This window comes from Lutra lutra, chromosome 14 (genome assembly GCF_902655055.1).
Source record: "Lutra lutra chromosome 14, mLutLut1.2, whole genome shotgun sequence".
Taxonomy (NCBI): domain Eukaryota; kingdom Metazoa; phylum Chordata; class Mammalia; order Carnivora; family Mustelidae; genus Lutra; species Lutra lutra.
The window spans coordinates 73084254-73099567 of record NC_062291.1 but is presented as its reverse complement, the minus strand read 5'-3'; the positions used below and the strand labels follow the sequence as shown (position 1 = coordinate 73099567).

The following is a 15314-nucleotide window of genomic DNA, read 5'->3' as shown; positions in this document are numbered from 1 at the left end:
AGAAAATAATCATCTGATCTGTCCAAAGTCTGTGTTTGTACATTGTTAATGTATGCCAGGGCCTATGTTTCAAGTGGTTGGATCCAGCCTCACAGACACACACACACACACACACACACACACACACACACACATTTCACAGACGAGCCGTGTGAACACACAGGAGCAGAGAGAGCTGCACAGGGGCTCAGTTTGCAAACAGCAGGCCTACAGGAACCTAACCACAGGAAGAAGGAATTATGGGTAGAGGGCAGAAGTCCCACTCGATGATGTTTATAGAAAAACGCTCTAGAGGAACCTAGGTCTGAGGCGGGCCTCAGGCATCTGTGTGTTAAACAAACCGGTTGAACAACCACACTCTGGGAAGCTTTGGTAAAGTATCTCACACTGCATATCCCAAGGATCTTTGAATAGACAAGCAAGAAATAGAACACACACGGATTGTCTCACCTGCTTTGTAACTGTCTTTAGAGGAGGACCTTGGAAGGATTTATTTTCTGGGGGCAATAGCGGTCCAGGGCTTAATTCCCCCAAATTTGAGAACAAAAATTTCACCATGTGACTTTGGTAGTAGAAAGGCTCCCCTATATTCCTTCCCCAGCTCCGTCCCACTGTGGAAGGTCTCTGGACAGAATCTACTTCCCCAGTCCCACTGTGCTTCCCACTGGGCTGGGGTTCTCTGGTTCTTGAGCTCTGTTGCCAAGTCTTGCATTAAAGATTAGAAACTAGTTTCCTTTCTCTACCCTGTAAGTTTTGTGGAAGGACCTGACGACTGTGGTAGGAACAGTCATAACCTAGGAGTCAGGAGACCTGGATCCGCCATGGGCTTGCTTTGTTGTCCTGGGAAAGTCACTTTGCATCTCTGAGACTTACAGTCCCCATCTTGAAATTGAAGGGCTGGAGATCAGTGCTTCCTGAGTGGTGGTCCTGGTCTGGGGAATTTCGAAGAATATAAATTCCTGGGTCTGGGGTGCTTGGGTCGCTCCGTGGGTTAAAGCCTCTGCCTTTGGTTGAGGTCATGATCTCAGGGTCCTGGGATCGAGCCCCGCATTGGGCTCTCTGCTCGGCAGAAAGCCTGCTTCCTCCTCTCTCTCTTTGCCTGCCTCTATTCCTGGGCCTGACACCCCGGCAGCATCTCATTCACAGGTCCAGGCTAGTATTCCACAGTCGAATACTTCAACAGAAGACCCTTAGGCATGGCATTATTTGGGAAGCACTGGACCAGATTATCTCTGAAGGCCTTTCCAGCTCTCTAACTCTGTTCTGTTTAAAGCGTGTACAGGTTTTAATGAAAGGAAAGATGGTCTCAGAACATAACGGCCCAGTGACGGGAGGAGGCAGTATGGGTTTTTCACTCTGACTTGTGACTGTTGTGTTATTTCAGACTGCCATATATTGTGCGTAACCTTCCTGAGTGGGTGTCAGAGGGCCAACGTTCATGGCTAGGGTTGCCCTTGATATGTCACCCCCCTAGTTGAGTGAGGGTCCTGCTAGCTTGTAACTTTGTGAAAACATGCAGCTCCCTACATGGTAATTCTGCCTCCGTCACGTGATCCTGCAATGGTGGAAACCCCGCGAAACAACATTAAGAATATTATTAGCATTGGATTAATGGAATAAGGCAGAAAGATTTTCATGGCACTAGGAGGAGGGGTTTCCCTCTGGAAGGTGGAGAGGAGTGTGGACTGTGGCCTGGAGCTGGATTTGTAGCTAGTGGAAGCTGAAGACCTCTCTTGAGGTCTCTCTCCTGTGAGATCTGAAATACTGAAGAACATGGAATTATTCTCTGGGTTCCTTCTGCTCTGCATTTTTAGGTTACATACAATGGATACCCTTAGAGCTGTTCGCAGTGCTCCTGCCAGAGATATTAATGTACAAGGACTCTTGGCAGGTGAATTCTTTTAGATACTGCAGCTGTGTCCTTTCCCTTGCTCTGGATCTTAATCTGTTTTTTGGATATGCATTCGCTTCTCAGACTGACCCGGGCCTGAGTTCCTGGTGGCGACTCTCTCTATACCTGATCCTCTGACTACACGGAGCCTTAAGCTCTTGGGGCTAATCACTGAACTACATCTCCACTAATCTTCTTTACGGGGCAGGGAGGAAAAACAAATAAACAAACAAATAAGAAGGAGCCAGGAGAGTCGAAGGAAAAGCACAGCCTCTTGGGCTCCTGGTGTCTGTGTCTTCCTTTGTGTTCAATCCATACCAAGATGCCCTCCTTCCTCGGTTTAAAGTGTCTGGGGAAACTGTGCAGCTCTGGGAAAAGCAGAGTGTCCTCTTCTGAGAGAGCCGGCAGCATGGGCTCGTACAGGAGGAGGCTGGTTGTGCAGGACGTGAGCATCGCCGGGACCCCCCCGCCTGCTCATAGGCGGGCCACTATCACCCACTTGTTGTATCTGCACCCCGAGACCTACTGCACCCTGGAGCACTTGGTTAGCTGCCTGGATCCTCCCGGTAAGTGAAGGAGCCCACTCTGCACGCAGCTTCGTGTCTTGGGATTGGCCTCTGAAGTACCATCTAGAGTCGTTCTTCCCTAATGCGTTCCTCAAAAGAAACCCTATCCCTTATACATAATTAACGGGGGGAGGGAAACGTGTAGAAGAGGAAAGTAGCGTGCAACCTGAGTACAGCTATGGAGCAAGTTCTGAGGATATTCTCGTTCAGGACTTTGTAATCTCTGTAGCCAGTGCATCTCTTTCCGAACTAGGAAGTGTGATGGAAGGGAAAGAGCTCTGGCCACCCACGCTGTTCTTCCGTATGTTCAAGCATCGATCAAAAAGACATATTCGAGGCATCCTGTTGACAGTAGTCAAGAAAGACCTCTGGAAAGGCGAAATCTCAGCTGTGTTCCTGCCTAGGGTGTGCTCATCTTGTGCGATATTTACTAAAGAAAAAAGGAAAAATAGTTGTAATCTTTGGAGAACTGGTTGAGGCTTCTTTGCAGCGAAGCTCTTGAGAATGTGGTCACATGTCCAGCTGCCCGGGAAAGAGAGAGAAAGCCCAGCCTGTGGGCGGGCGTGAGCACACTGGGGAGTTTGCACACTTTTAATTTATGATTAATGAAGAAGATATTTAGCTGCCCGCTCCTTGTCCAAATCAGGCTCGAATCAGTACAGGAGGGAAAGGCTATTGGATGTGGTCCCTGCAAACTAGGAATATGGGCCATGTTCTGGTGACTTTCTGAAGTCAAATAGAGAACTGCTAATTCCTGGGCACGGTTGGATTAAGGTGAGGCACAGTGGGTGAGTTAACCTGGGGGTGCTTCATTTTGCTGTTTGCAATTCTCTTTTTAACAGCTTTTTGAGGTAGAATTCATACACCATACAATTTACCCATTTAGAGTATACGTGACTTTAGTTCATTCACTAATATAAACTGATACGTGCAACCATCGTCACGGTGAATTTTGGAATATTTTATTGTTTCAGAAAGAAATGCTATACCGTTAGCTATTCCCCCATTACCACACTATCCTTCCCACCCCACCCTGAGCCTTGGGAAACCACTTATTTACGCTCTGTCTCTACGGATTTCCCTATTCCGGACATATCCTATGAGTGGGATCATATGCTGTGTGGTCTTTTGTGTCTGGCTTCTTTCACTTAGCATGTTTTTGAGAACTTCCTTCCCTGGGTAGGCTACATAGGGTTGCACTGTACGCTTAAACCACAGTTTGTTTATCCACTCATCAGCTGATGGACATTTGGGTGGTTTTCCCCTTTTTTTGCTGTTATGAATAATGCCGCTATAACATTCATATACAAGTTTTTGTGTGGACATATCTTTTCATTTCTCTTGGGTCTCTCGAAAGGAGAGAGATTTGCAGGTCACATGGGGACTACGTTTAACCTTCTGAGAAACTGCCAGACCATTTTCAAAGCAGCTGCACCACTTTATGCTCTTATGGGCAGCATGGGAAGGCTACAGTTCCTCCACATCCTTGCCAGCCCTTGTTATTATCTGACTTGTGATTCTGCCCATCCTAGCAGGAATAAAGTGGTGTCTCACTGTGGCTCTCCTGAGCTTTGACAGGAGTGGGGAGGAGTGGTTGGCAGATGGATGCTAAGGCAGGGCGGGGTGGGGACCTGACCTACTGATGTGGACAGCTCCTTGGTTCTCGTATTCCCCAACAGTCTCCACTCCATCCTTTTCAGGGGAGCCTGGAGTAGGGATGGAGAAGCCATGACAGATCTCCCAGCTGCCTTCTAAGCTACCCTAGAACAACTGCATTCAGAACCCGCTGACCACACCTACCTCTCAAGCATCACATTACCATGCTGGTGGAAACCTAAATGGCTTTATTGAGGGAAAAAAGGTTTATTCCACAATTAGAGATAAAAACTAAACACGCAGGTTTCTGCTGGAGCTAACACTTTATTGTGACTGTGTTTGGTGCTTCTACTGAATGCTTCCACTGAAAGAGATTCAAATCAGATGTTTTTGGACTGAGCCGTTGATGCTTGTGAAAGAGATAATGTCTGCTGGTAGGAGAAGGCAGGAAGTCAAGGGTAGACCAGTAAACCATGGTTGAAAGAGCATGTGCTGGAAAATGGCTTGTCAGTAGGTTCAATAACAAGAGAACAAACAGTATCAAAGAGAGGCTTTGATACTGGCTAGAGGAAAGAGTAACCATTATTGGGATGTCCATATATCAGGGAAGGCAGATAAGGAAATCTGGGGGATTAGTTTAGCATGTGGCTTTGGAGTTGGACATTCCAGAATTTCAGTCCCAGCTCTTCTACTTACTAAATGTGTTATTTGGGGAAGATAGTGTTTCTAAGTCACAGTTTCTTCAACCATAAAGTATGCAGAAGAATGCCTACCTTCTATGATTGCAGTGAGCAGGTCCACCCCTAGGATATCTGGATCCCTGGGCAAATATTGTTTTGTGGTGCCCCTGTGTATATGAACAGTTTGAGTCACCTGAAATCAATGTGTCAACAGCCTGATCTTGTTCCATCATGGGAAAGAAATATCATGCCGGCCGGAGGGACTGATCACTCACCAAAATCCCCTCCTGGAATCCAGTCAGTTCCAGGGCCCTGAGATAATCCCATTGACAGGAGACCTAGAGCTTCAGAGGGCATCTGGCCAACCCCCTGCCTTGCATGGGAGAGACACAGAGGATCATCAGAGAGAATTCCAAGAAGCAGGCTGCAGTGCCCCCCTCTCCCAACCCCAAGGCGGCACTGCTGGCTCTAGTTGGTCCCAGGCACCAGAAGGGGACTTAGACGTTTTTGAAGAAGGTATGGTTTAGGGCCAGGAGCCCAGCCAAAGGGCAATGTCGATTATGAGGATTAAATGAGAACACGCATATGAAAACCGTACAGTACAGGGGCACATGTGAGCATCCACTAAATTTTAGCTACAATAGGAATACAACAACACTGTTTATTATTTTTAAAAAATAATGATTTCTGTTGTTTGTCTGCCACTGCTGTGAAGCAATGAAGGTGCCACCGCCGGGGCCCAGAACAATACAGGAAGTGGGATTCCCAGGAAGCCACCACGTGTGCTCAGAGTATCCTGTTTGGGACAGGTGCTCGGAGGAAATGCACCCTCCCGCAGCCCTGCGTGTTCCTGTACTAGCAACGCCGCATGCTCGGGAGCACCTCCTGGCAGGATGCTCGGGGATATTTGGCAAAGGCCTCCTGCAGCTGCCAGAAAGACCTCAAGATGCTACAGCTTCCTGTTGTTGTCTGGGGCTCGACTCCTACTTGGAGTTGTGCAGGCCTCCGTGCTCCTCAAAGTGTCCCTACATGGACCTTTCCTTTGTCATGCTCAAAACAACCTCGCAAGTTGGTAAGGAAGAAACTATTTTCTCCGTTGAAGAGCAGGAAGGGAATTGGCAAAAAACAGGGACATAGCGACAAAGCACACAGATCAGCGAATGCACAAAACAGCTTCTGCGTGTGCAGGTAACTGTGTCATGGTGGCCACAGTACCATTCTAGAAGAACCGCTGTGATTCACGGAGGACCTGCTATGCCTCAGACATTGTGCTCCATTGCTTTATCATTGTCCCCATTAAATATTCATAATAACTCAACAAAGGGAGGACTACTGTTAGCCTCATTTTATAGATAAAGAAACGGAGGCATAGAATGCTACAAGAAACCTGCCAAAAGTCACATAGGTAGTGAGTAGAAGAGCTAGATTTGGACTTGATGGCAGCCTGGCTGAATACCCAAGTTTAAGGTCATACTTATGTTGCTGTATGGCCTCAGCCCTACGAGCAGAAGGACAGTCAGCCCTGAGATGGGCTAAGCATTGGCACACGTATCATTTTTAAGTAGTAGGACGAATTGAGTCCTCTAGCAACTCAAATTTGAAGACTCTCATAAAATAAATTGTTTTCCCCAAGAAAGTGAGCAAACCTTGCTTTTCCCTGGTTCACAAAAACAAGCTATCCGTATGGGGTTTTCTCTTGGCTTTACTGCAGCAACTTAGATAAGTTTTTGCACCTGGGATTTTTTTGTCTCTGAGCTGTTGTGACTAGTGAAAACGAAAGAGCAAATTTAGGGCAAGTATCTTCTTGACAAACAAACAAGGAGAGACTGGCACTGTTATCAAACACCCGAAGGATACCTGGAAAGGGTTCAGTGATTATGTTGTCAGCTGAGTCCAAATCCCAAAGCAGAATGTTCTGGACTGAAGACCAGGGACCAAAGTAGACTTGGCAGTCCTCTCCCTGGAAAAATAATTCATATCCCTGAAGAGGGAAAGGTGTTTTTGCTTCAATTCAGGCACCTGCTGTGTCCTCCTTATTATGTTTAATATACCTCTAGGGACTATCTTCACTGGGGGTAGTCTCCCCAAGACTCAAAAACTCAGATTTACCACATGACGGAGGGAACCTTATGGGTGTTTGTGCATTGTTATTTCTTAAAGTGTTATCAACCTGTTTTCAAACTGACCATAACCATGATTCTGCCACTTTCCTTTTTGTGTCCCCTTCTCACTCTCACTAATCCCAACCCCACCCATCAGACATATGGCAGAGGGCCAGGGGAAGGGCTTCGATGTTGAGGGACTTTACTGTCTTGTTCAAAGAGATACTCCTCAGGACTCTGTGGAGCTTTCCTATCGAATCTTCCTGGTGCTACTGAGATGCTATGTTGGGAACATGTTTTTCATACTTTGCAAACCTCAGACTCCATTGTAAAGACCCTCCCTTACATGTAAGAGAAGTACTTGATCCTGCCATGGAAAACAGTGTATTCCAAGAGATACTTCCAGAAAGAAGGTCTGGTTCCTCCCTTCAGCCGTACGGTCCTGACTGGCGGCTTACGACTCGTGTCTGAGCGGAACACAAAGTAGTAACAGGAATCTGGGGCTGGCAAGGGGCTGGCCTCAGTTCCCCAGCATGCGGGAGTCAAAAGCTTTGACTTTTATTCTCCTGGGGATGGACATGATGAGTGGTGGACAGTTTCCTCCTAAGTCGTGGGAAGGCATTGAAGGAGGCAGATTAGAGATTTCATCTGTTTGGTAAGGGTTTAGCTCATTCGCATTCTTTTCATTTGCAGTTAGCCATGACCCCTGTTGGCTTCCCTCTTCCATTAGTTTAATCATATTTCCCAGAATCATGGTTTCAAGCTCTTGACGGTCAGGACCTGCCTTTCTGTCACGTCCTACGATTAACCCCCAAATGCCCACATCAGACTTCTCTGTCAGGAATGTTTGAAGGCCCCTCTCCCCATGGGTCTCTCCCTGCACATGCTCTTCCGTGGCCTGGCATAGGCTTCCCGCTTCCTCTGACTCTCGGGATCCAGTTTAAGCTTTTCCTCCTCCCGACAGGCTTACCTTCCTTCTCCCCTCATCCTCCTCTGTGCTTCTTTGGCACCCTGTGCATATTTTTGTTAGTCGCCCATTTCCAAGCCTCTCTGCTAATGCACCGTGAGTTCCTCTCTCGGGGTGTGGAGAGAGCCCCACCCATATTTTTACTTGATTCTTGTACCCGGCACAGAAAAGCCCGTATGTGTGCAAGTAAATGAATGAGTGAATGTTTGCAGAGATCAAATCACTGTGTTAGAACACAAAGGGCATGAAATCGTCCCCCTGCCTTCCCATAACTGAGGCTGGGTGAGGCTGTGTGGGGCAGTGGCTCTGAGTGTCAGGCTATGGGGTCAGACCACCCCGCCAAGTTCAAACTCTAGCACCACTCCTTATTAGCTGTGTGACCTGGACACGTTATTTAATATCTCTGAGTCTTGGTTTTATCACTGTCGAAAATACAGTAATTTATGAGGACTGAAAGAAAACATAGATATAGAAGAAGAAAATATATCAGCATTTAGTATGGGTTAGAGTAGGTTCTTGGTCACTATGTCCCTTCTTTCTGCTTCTCTCCACCCCAAAAGTAGGAGAATCCAAATAAATGGTTATGTAATAAATACCATTAGTTTTCGAAGGAAGGAAAGGGGTAGAAAACAGAGAAGGTATCCTGAAAATACGAACAGAAGGGAAATATCTCGGGGCACCTGGGTGGCTCAGTGGGTTAAAGCCTCTGCCTTCGGCTCAGGTCATGATCCCAGGGTCCTGGGATCAAGCCCCACATCGGGCTCTCTGCTCGGCAGGGAGCCTGCTTCCTCCTCTCTCTCTCTCTCTCTCTCTGCCTGCCTCTCTGCCTACTTGTGATCTCTGTCTGTCAAATAAATAAATAAAATATTTTAAAAAGAAAAAAAAAAGAAGGGAAATATCTCAACAATAAGAAAATAGAAAGAAAAAACTAGAAGACATATTTTCACTTGGCTTCCTTGCCTAACCCTGCTTAGTCCAACCTTGTTGTTTTGTTTCTTTGTTATTTATTTATTTGGGTCCAGGAATGTGGACAAGTAACTATTTTCAAAGGAAATGTTCCCATCTAATTTACTTCCTTGAGTGACTAAAAATGCTGAAATGCTCCACCAGTTTTAATTATATATGCTTAAAAACTGATCTTATTTAGTTGGTTAAGAATCTGACTCTTGGCTACTGCTCAAGTGGTAATCTCAGGATTGTGAGATCGAGCCCCACCTCGGACTCCATGCTTCATGCAGAGTCTGCTTGACATTCTCTCCTTCTTTCTGCCACTCCTACTTGTGTGCTCTCTCCCTCTCTCTCTCTAAAATAAGTAAATAGACCTTTTAAAAAAAACTAATCATATTTAAAGTCAGGGGAAGGCAGTCAGTTTAAATTTATTGTCCGTCATTGTTTTTATCCCAACTTTAAAAAAAAATTTTTTTATCCTAGTTTTAAAAATATTTTTTAAAAGGTTCTTACTAAGAATGGGCTACCTTCACAGACACCCCTAATTTAGCATCATTTAATCCTAATGATTTTGGGGGTGTGACCCTGGGCTCAGGAATATAGACTCCTGTTAACTGAGTGAGTCGGACATGAATAAGTTAGGAATGGCCTTGGGATGCAAGACAAAGGCTGCCAGTGGGAAGGTAGCATAGTGTGTGCGCGTTATTCCTTAGGATGTAGCGGCAGCCAGAAGAGCGAGGACTCCTTACTCAGCCTTCGGAAGGCACAGCACCCAGAATGCTATCGAGGAATCCTTTGCAGAATCAGAATTCATGGGACCTTCAAATTTAAATATGCTAGAACTCCAGATGGACTATGGTATGCCTTAGAGTTCTAGATGTTTCTTCAAGGTAGAAATAAAGCTTTGATATCAACACCCTCCTAAGGGAGTGAGAGATTGAGGCTTAGAGAAGTAAAATGACTTTCCCAGGGTCTGTCATATCATTTAGAAGTGGGAAAGATTAGGCTTCTTTCTCCCCCATTAGCACTGCAGAACAGAAGATCAAAGCGTTCTCCATACATACTGTTTTGTTTAGCTTGAGATTCAGCTCAGGTGAAACGTTGCTGGGAAGCCTCTCCAGACTTGCCGTCTTTGGGGGCCCTTCCTGTCCCACACAGTCGCTGATTCACAGATGGACACCTGTGTCTACGTGTCTCTCCCTACCAGGTAGTAAGGTTCCTACAAGCAGGAATGTGGCCTTGTTTGTCCAGTGTATAACTCTGCTTGATAAATGAAGGCACTTCATACATTTAAAAAATTCAGACATAATTCACATGCCATAAAAACATACCATTTTACCATGGACAATTCTGTGGCTTGTTTGGTGCACTCACAGGGTTCTATAACCATCATTCCTGTTTGTCTAATCCCAGGGCATTTTATCACCCCCCAAACAACCTTGTATCCATTGGCAGTCACGTCCTGTTATCAGCACCCCCAACCCCTGGCAGCTACCCATCTACTTTCTGTCTCTATCTATCTATGGATTCTCCTCTTCTGGAGTTTCGTAGCATTGGAAATCATACAACATGTGGCGTTTTGTGTCTGGTTTCTTTCACTGAGCATAGTATTTTCATAGTTCATCTGTGTCACAGTGTGTGTCTATACCTCATTTTTCCTTTTTATGGCCAAACAATATTTCATGTTATGGATAGGACACATTTCGGTTAATATTTATTGGATGACGGACATTTGAGTCGTTTCTGCTTTGGGGGCTATGAATCTGCTATGAACATACGAGTGCAAGTTTTTGTATGGACACGTGTTTTCAATTCTCATGGGTATGTACCTAGGAGTGGGATTGCTGGGTCATATGGTCACTCTATGTTTAACTTTTTGAGGGACTGCCAAGCCATTTTCCCCAGTGACTGCACTATTTTGCATTAAAATAGCACTTAATACAATTCTAAATTAAGTCCAAGCTCTTCCTCAAAAGTGGAATAGCCAGTTTTCAGTGAAATAAAAAATCCCACTGGACCTTCACATCTGTTTACATACCGGATCTTGGCCCTAATATCCCTGCTACTTAAAGGTCTGCAAATGCATTATGTACGGGAAGGGAGGATCTTTACTCTGAGACAGTAACTGGCTGGTTTCCTTATTGTGCTGCAGGTGCCCCCCAAGTTTTGTTTGGTTGATGTTTCGAGATCTTTCCTCATCCAAGTTCTGTAGCCAGAGATAGCAACTGAAATGAATCAGAGGACATCAGAACTGATCTGACTCACAGTGCTCAGAAAAATCCAGCTCACAAAGGTCTGCATGCGGCCCAGTGGAGAGGGAGAACCCTCATGACAGAAAATGGGTCCCCCTGGGAAGAAGATAAGCTTGGAAAGAAGAGCCCAATACTTGGAGCCACCTCCAGCACCCACCCTTCCCCCTTTCTGTCCATCACTACTCAGATCACATTGTAAGGTCATTTTTGACATCACTGGAATATTCTGGCGTGTTTAACATTCGCTCCTCTCATGGGACAGGTCCCAGTTCTGTTTCATATCACCCTTTTCCCTGAAGTGCTATCATGTGATTCTAGTAAGTAGCTGGATATGCTCATCTGTTATCTTTTCCTCGGGCAAGGACCTGCAGTCCAATTCTGTAATCACTTGGGAGCCAGACCTGCTGCCTTATTGTTAAGGTCATCAATAGGTCCAGGATTATTCTTGACAAAAAGACCATGTGATGTTAAATAGTTTCGTAATACTTCAAATGAACTTGTGCTAACATAGATCGTGGTAAATTGATTTGTTTTAAGAGTTTAAAGAGAGGAGTCCTCACTGTGGTCGCCTGGATGCAGCTCGCCAGGGCAATGCCCTCCCTTGAGGAGCTGGACTCCTTCAAGTACAGCGACCTTCAGATCCTAGCCAAGAATCTGGGCCTCCGGGCTAACCTGAGGGCAGACAAGTTGCTAAAAGCCTTGAAAGCCCACCTTAAACATGAGGCAAAAAAAGAAAATGAGAATCAGGACGTGGCAGATGAATATCTTTCTTTCCACGATGGAAGTCAGACCTCTGCATCGTCCTGTGAGGAGGCTGAGCTGCAGAGCCATAGCCAGGAACAAACTAAGAGGGAGCCACTTGGTCATGGCACCAAAACCAGGAGAAGGTGCAGGACAGTCCTCAGGAACCCTGACACTCAGGATCATTCAGAGATAAAAGTAAGTGATCACACTGAATTCCAGAATCAAGAGAAGCAGGAACACCAGGATCTCAGAACAGTTGCAGAAGTGCCTTCACCACCAGATGAGATCCAAGGAGAGGAGAATGCCGTTTCCTCAGGAAAAAGAAGAAGAAATGGTAATGAAGATTCTAAGGTACCTTCAGAAGGAAAGAAGTCTCTCTACACAGATGGGTTTTCCAAACCTGGAAAAAGCAAAAGAACTATAAGCACAACTCCAAACTTTAAGAAGCTTCACGAGGCTCGTTTTAAGGAAATGGAGTCCATCGATCAATATATTGAGAGAAAAAAGAAAAATTTTGAAGAACACAATGCATTTCATGAACTGAAGAAGCAGCCGGCCACCAAGGGCGCAGTGGTGACTCCAGTTCCTCTCCGGGGAAGGCTCCCCTTGGCTTGCACTCCCACCAGCCAGCCCCGCTCACAGGGCTGGCCACTGGGCGCTACGGGCAGGAGCACCTTGTGTGGGAAGGGCTCTGCCAAGCGTTCCGTGCTCTCGGCAACTAAAATGAACGTCAGGTTTTCAGCTGCTACCAAAGATAATGAGCATAAGCGTTCACTAACCAAGACTCCAGCCAGAAAGTCTCCACATGTGACCATATCTGGGAGTACCCCAAAAGGCCAGGCTGTGCTCGGGATATACAAGATAAAGACCACAACTGGGAATTCCACTTCTGTTGTTACACCATTCAGGTTGACAACTCAGGCAGCACAGACTCCAGTCTCCAGCAAGAAGCCAGTGTTTGATCTCAAAGCAAGTCTGTCTCGTCCCCTCAACTATGAGCCACACAAAGGCAAACTGAAACCATGGGGTCAATCTAAAGAAAATAATTCTCTGAAGGAACATGTAAACAGAGTTAGCTTCCACAAGAAAACTTACAAACAACCTCCTCTCCAGACTAGGGAGGAACAACGGAAACAACATGAGCAAAGACGAAAGGAGAAGAAAGCAAAGGTTTTAGGAGCTCGGAGAGGCCTCATTATGGCTGAAGATTAATTTTTTAACATCCGTAAATAGTATTTTATTCTGAACCCTTTCGTTAGTGTAAATATTTTTTTCTACTGTCTTCCCCACTTTAGTCAAAAGATTCTTCTGCTTTGTTCACTATCTATGTAATGTTGGTGGTTTTCCTCACATGCTACATCCCTGAAAAGATGTTACTAACCTTAAAGCTCACAGATGCTTTCAAATGGTTTTTACCTATCTCTGTACAATTCAGTTTTCCAGTGACTCATCCTATAGATTCTTGACCTAGATTTTTAATGTCAAGTTCCCTCTGCTGACAGAACTGGAATCCTCTTCTAGACAGAAGCATTTACCTGATGGGAGGTAGTTCTCCCACAAGATTTAGTAGAACTTGGACCACTAACAAGCTGAGAAAGCCACCTCTTCCTCCTCTAGAAAATCAAATAGTCTTAATGAAACAGGGAACAAAATGGGTTAGTGATGGCATATTCTACTTTGAGAAGTGTTTTGTTACCTATGCATGTTTGTTCAGATCACTTGATGTAATTGCCGTCTGTCACTCAATATATTCTTAAAAACTCTAAAAAAAAAGAGTTTAAAGAGAGTACAAGGAGCTGGTTCTAACACGTTTGGTTAGCATCTCGGTCTAGGTACCAGGATGTCTAGGTCATATCCTGTTTGAACAGCTGGTGAGAAGCGGTGAGCCCAAGGCAGCAACTATTCCTCCCCTCAAACCTCTGTAGCATTTTCTCGGTATTTCTGCTGCCAGCGCCTTGCTCCTTCTTTAGCGTGATTCAGGTACTTGGCGCTATTCGCCGTACTCGAATATAAGCCCATCGAGGGCTTACTAGGCATCTTTGACCTCTAGCTCACCTTCAGCCTCTCAGTGGTGATGTTACACATGCTGTAGATGCTCAGTGAATATCTGTGAGCATAATTAGTGAGTCAACTGTCGTTCATTTCTTTTCATGATTCCCTAATTTTTGCCCACTTTGCTTTCAGCGGCGTGATGTTACGGCTTACTCCCATGCTTGGGGCTTTTGTGCTTTTTCCTGTGTGTGAACGTGATGGCCAGCAAAGCCTACTGCTAAAGGCTCAGCTCTCTGAGCGCATTTTATTCAGGAAGGGAAAAACTATATTGTGTAACCCAGATCCAAAACCAAGGACGATTGAAGTTCTAAATATTTCTCTTCCCGTCCTCCTTCTAATCTTCGCAAACCCTAACAAATCCAATACGTATGCGGCGTGTTTTCTAGCTTGCTGGGGACTGGGAGGAAGGGAACAAAACTACCTTCTCTGCCTCTTCAGAAATACAGCCAACTTGACACATGGCGTATTGTAAGACTAGCACAGTCTCTGATTGGATTGTACAAACGTTCGTCTGCGTGAAAGTCTTTAAAGAGATTTCACGGATATACGTAAATGCAACAGGTCGTCATTATAAAATGACTCATTGCCGTAGAACTCGAAACAAGTTATAAGTCATATCCTTCCCCCTAAAACAGAACTGCGGGCTAACAGACATTTGGGGGTCCTGTTTGTTGATGAGGCTGTGGTTAGTTCTCACACCTGTTACAGGAGATCACGCAAGTAGGTTCATTTATATATTCTAAAGGAAGAAGCGCATTAGCACAGTGTGTGCATACAAATTCCATGACGTTTGTCCAGAGAAACGATTCAGTGAGTCACCAATTCTCTTGAGAGAAGAAGAATCTATTCTCTTTAGAATCTGTCTCTGATGTAAAGGACTGGTCGAAAGTGATCAGAGGATCAAGACCAATTTTTCTTTCTTTTGTGTCATAAAAATATGAATAACTTAGGTTGTCTTTTGTTTTGAACACCCCTCAAAGCACACCCCGAGACAAGGATTTGAGGGCAAGTTATTTATTTAGGAGGTGATCCCAGGAAACACGGGTAGGAGAGTGAAGCTAATAAAAGGTAAATTATCAAACTAGTTACCCAAGGCTACCCAGGCAGCCCAAACTGAACTCCTTGGGAACTCGGGGAGGTAATGTAGACTATGCCTCAGAGATACCCCAGCTGGCGCATTGATCTGCCTACCACCTCCCCACCTGTCACTGCCTGGAAACGGCTTCCAGGTGCATTAACTCACCCGTCATGAGGGTTCTAGTAACCAGGTTTGAATTGTAGAAGTGGATGCCAAGGAGATACGATCCAACAAATGAGGAGAGAAAGGATAGTCTAAGAACATAAAGAAGTTTCATAGGAACCCAGGAAATGCTGAACCGCCAGGTCCCCAAAGTATAAAATTCCAGTCCCTTCCAGGACCATCGGCTCAGTTTTAGGGAACATCCTATTCTCTTCCCTCCCAGCTGGCTTCCTCTGATACTGTACCCCTCAGAATTTTGGTAAGGTGGCCTCCTTG

General features: G+C 45.4%; 2 protein-coding genes across 19 annotated transcripts in view; both read left to right on the top strand.

The window, feature by feature from the left end:
- The window catches only part of ABLIM1 (actin binding LIM protein 1), a 303053-nt gene that overhangs the window by 100141 nt on the left and 187598 nt on the right, over positions 1-15314 (top strand). The gene's annotated exons all lie outside the window — the stretch shown is intronic.
- Positions 11089-13071, top strand: LOC125084269 (nucleolar and spindle-associated protein 1-like). Its single transcript, XM_047701392.1, has 2 exons — positions 11089-11092; positions 11549-13071. Exon 2 carries the CDS (start codon positions 11576-11578, stop codon positions 12956-12958), a length of 1383 nt encoding a protein of 460 aa, XP_047557348.1. The 5' UTR covers positions 11089-11092; positions 11549-11575; the 3' UTR covers positions 12959-13071.